Below are 3,535 nucleotides of genomic sequence, written 5' to 3' on the forward strand. Positions count from 1 at the left end.
TATTTTTTCGATAAAATTGCATGGTTATTTAATGATTTTTTAATGAACACTTTCAACCGCTATAATGGAGATTCCGTTTTTAGGACACTTTTTAAATCTTTTGTGATCTAAAAAAATAAATCTGAAAATAATGGTTATAATATGATCAAAAATCAAAAATAACAGTATTTTTGATCGAAAAAAAAATCTTAAAACAACGGTTAAATTTGAACGGAAAAACAGATATTTAGTTTTAACTGGTAAAGTAAGATTTTTATTATAAACATCATAACCGCTACCGTCCCTGGTAAATCCATAAGAAAAAACTGACGCCAATGTCCACAAAAACATTTAGTTTTCCAAAAATTTACTAAAGAATTTATAAAATATTTTAGTACCACCAAATATACATTAGGGCGGAGTAATTTGTTCAGAGCAGAATTTTCGAAGAAAGTGTATAGCAAATTCAAATTCTACGAATTATTCTAAACAAAAATGGCGAACAAACTATATACCAAAAATGGCATTTGACCATCCCAATTTTCAAAAAGGAAAGCAGTATATTGTAACTTTTTTGGTCGAAATTTATTTTTCATTAAACCAAAAATTTGTGTACGAATAAACAAGCATACCGAACTTTATCAATGCCACGTAGCACAAAAAAAATAGTTCTGTGACTTTTCTTTAAAATATCGGGAGGCTCAAACTTCAATTTTGGTAAATAGTTTGTTCACCATTTTTGCTGAGAATCGAACGTCGAATTCGAATATGCCATACACTTTTTTCGAAATTAAATAACTCCGTCCTAGTGTACATACTTTAAACTTGAATAAAAGTAAATTACATTTTTTTACAGTCCAAAAAGATAGTTGGATTTTAATTTTTATCTTAAAAAACTTTTTTTTTTAACTTTTAATGGCGCAGAATAATCTCTCAAAATAATTTAAAAACACTTGGGTGCATTCATTTAATACACTACATAAGCATCGCCTTGAACATATTAAAATATAATATTTATGTATACAAATTTGTGCTTTCGACAATCCAGCCAGATTTAAAAAGTAATTTTCGCATCTTTCCTTTTTACTCAGTATATGTATGTGTATGTATGTAAGTATGTATTTTCGACTAACAAACTTTTATATTTTCTTTTATTTACACTCCTTTAACGCCTTTCAAATGCCTACACCATTGAATTTCACGGAAACAATTATTAACAAAAATGTCCTCAACAACAATCTGCCACCCAAGTAGAATGGCAAACGTGAGCTATTTGGCATGGGAGCATGGCTGCGCAAGCGTTATGCAGACTTTACGGCGCCATACTATCACCCAGACGTAGGTAAAAGTCAGGCCAGTGTTTGGATATCGGAATTGGGCTGCCGCAGATATGGCACATTGACTCGTTGGTAGCAAGAATTGCAAAATCGAAATGAAATGCTTCCATGCCATTTGATGTACGTACACCAATTCCGGACAAGCACTGGACGGCAATGAATTTGCTATATGTACTTGTGTTTTATTTGAATTTTTCTAGCACGGCGATAAACAAGCAATCATTTTATAATCACATTTTTTTTTCTTTCTTATTTTCGCATTTTAGGCAGTTTATGCACAGGCAACGGGCGTTGCACGCACTCATATGACTCTGCAGACGGTGTTGGCGAGTTTTTTCCCACCGAACGATACTCCCCTGGAATGGAATCCAAAATTTAATTGGCAACCCGTGCCGATATTTTCACAACCACTCAATGAGGATACAGTAAGTCAATTGCCTATCATTTATTTTGGGGAGCTTGTATTTATTCAAACTATGGTACAACCTGCAATTTATTTGTAAATATATATATATACCAAAGCATATTAAATGGGTAGCAGCAGCAAAATTGGTTGGCTGGTTAGTTTAAATGATTTTCCATCCTGGTGACAAGCAATTAGCAAGTTTTGCCATTTTGATTTCACAACTCATGCAACCTACAGCCATTTGGCAGCTTTAAGTAATTTCAGTACGTCTTTCGAAGAGAGACGACTGCACTCTGAAAAATTCTGCTGGAATGGCTCGGCCTCATCCTTGCGAGGGCTGGTCACTCGCACAGAAAGTATTCGTCTGCCTTCTTTGAGCCCGGGTCCTCGCAGAAGACGACAGAACCGATTGAAGGGTAGGCCAATCCTTTCGGCAGTGCCCTGTGCAGACTGCCGTAAGTTTGTAGGTATTTTCTTTGCTCCTTCCTAACAGAGCCCTGATTTTAAGTGGATCATAGGACACCCAGAACTGCCTATATGATCCAGCACGGTTCCGCCTCTGTCTAGACTTGGAACAATTCTGCCTTGATCGCCCTGAGCGAGACCTCATGTCCACCACGCGAGGCATATTCAGTGCGGAGCCGCTCCTCGCTAGTGCGTACGCTTTTTTCCCGAAACAGTTCCTATGACCCAGGACCCATATTACGGTAATTTCCCATTATCTCTATCTACAGTCAGCCACTATTTGAGATCTAACCAAGGTAGAGGAGAGTGCCTGAATAGCCGCTTGGTTATCTGAGAACCTTTCCTTCCAGAGCCCAAAGAACGCAGTCTGATGGCGCATTTAACTGCTGAGTCATTCGGACAGGATCTCATTGCACCCGTTACGCCAGCGGCGCACTCTGGGCCAAGAGACCCTTATTACTGTAATCACATAGCTTTAGTAAAGGCCTTAGAAAAAAGCCATTTTGTTTAATAGCATAATTTTACCGATATCCCGAAAGGGCTGGAACGTAATATTCCCTGCGGTAAAGTCTTGCGGTTAACTAATTCTTCAAAAATACTTGTACTACATCTTTTCTAATAGTTATGTAATACTAGCTTTTGTACTTATAGTTATAATTTTGATCTTTCGTTCTATAGCTTCTGTTGGTGCGAACGTCTTGTCCACGGTATTTCGAGGCCATAGATGAAGTTCTAAAACTGCCTAATGTGCGAGCAGAAATCGAACCATATCGCGGCATGCTAAACGAGTTAACAGCATTTACCGGCATGAATATAACAGAGCCAGAAGATGTACAATCGCTTTACTTAACACTTTTAGCAGAGGTGAGTAAAATATGTAAAATAAAATAAAAATTAAATTTAAATAATTAGACCAAATAAAATAAAATAAACTAATATACAATAAACTAAAACCAAAAATGGAAAAAAATAAAATAAAATAAAAACATTTTTAAAGTTAAATTTAATTTAATTAAATAAAAAAACTAAAATTAAATTATACGCAAAATAAAATAAACAATAAAGTTACATAAAATTAAATGAAATTGAGTTAAATCAAATTCAATTTAATTCAATTAAAGGCAATTAAATTAAATTAAACTAAATGTAATGACACAGAACAGAAAAAAATATATACAAAAATAGTATAAAATAAAATAAAATCAAATCAAATAATATAAAATAGAATATAATAAAATATAAAGAAATTAAGGTAAAATAAAACAAAAACAAATTAATTAAATTAAATTAAATACATAAAACATAATCAAAATAAAAAAACAATAAAATAAAATTAAATTAAATAAAA

General features: G+C 33.7%; 1 protein-coding gene across 1 annotated transcript in view; it reads left to right on the forward strand.

The window, feature by feature from the left end:
- Window positions 1-1,233: 1,233 nt before the first annotated feature.
- The window catches only part of LOC108382402 (venom acid phosphatase Acph-1-like), a gene marked incomplete at its 5' end in the record, with an annotated part of 3,834 nt that continues 1,532 nt past the window's right edge, over window positions 1,234-3,535 (forward strand). Inside the window, 3 exons of the mRNA XM_017638777.1 lie at window positions 1,234-1,317; window positions 1,583-1,741; window positions 2,866-3,051. Of these exons, the coding sequence (XP_017494266.1) occupies window positions 1,234-1,317; window positions 1,583-1,741; window positions 2,866-3,051 (429 nt within the window). The remainder of the gene's footprint in view (window positions 1,318-1,582; window positions 1,742-2,865; window positions 3,052-3,535) is intronic.

This window comes from Rhagoletis zephyria, unplaced genomic scaffold (genome assembly GCF_001687245.7).
Source record: "Rhagoletis zephyria isolate East Lansing unplaced genomic scaffold, Rhagoletis_zephyria_1.1 Rzeph_scaffold_26770, whole genome shotgun sequence".
NCBI classification, from domain to species: domain Eukaryota; kingdom Metazoa; phylum Arthropoda; class Insecta; order Diptera; family Tephritidae; genus Rhagoletis; species Rhagoletis zephyria.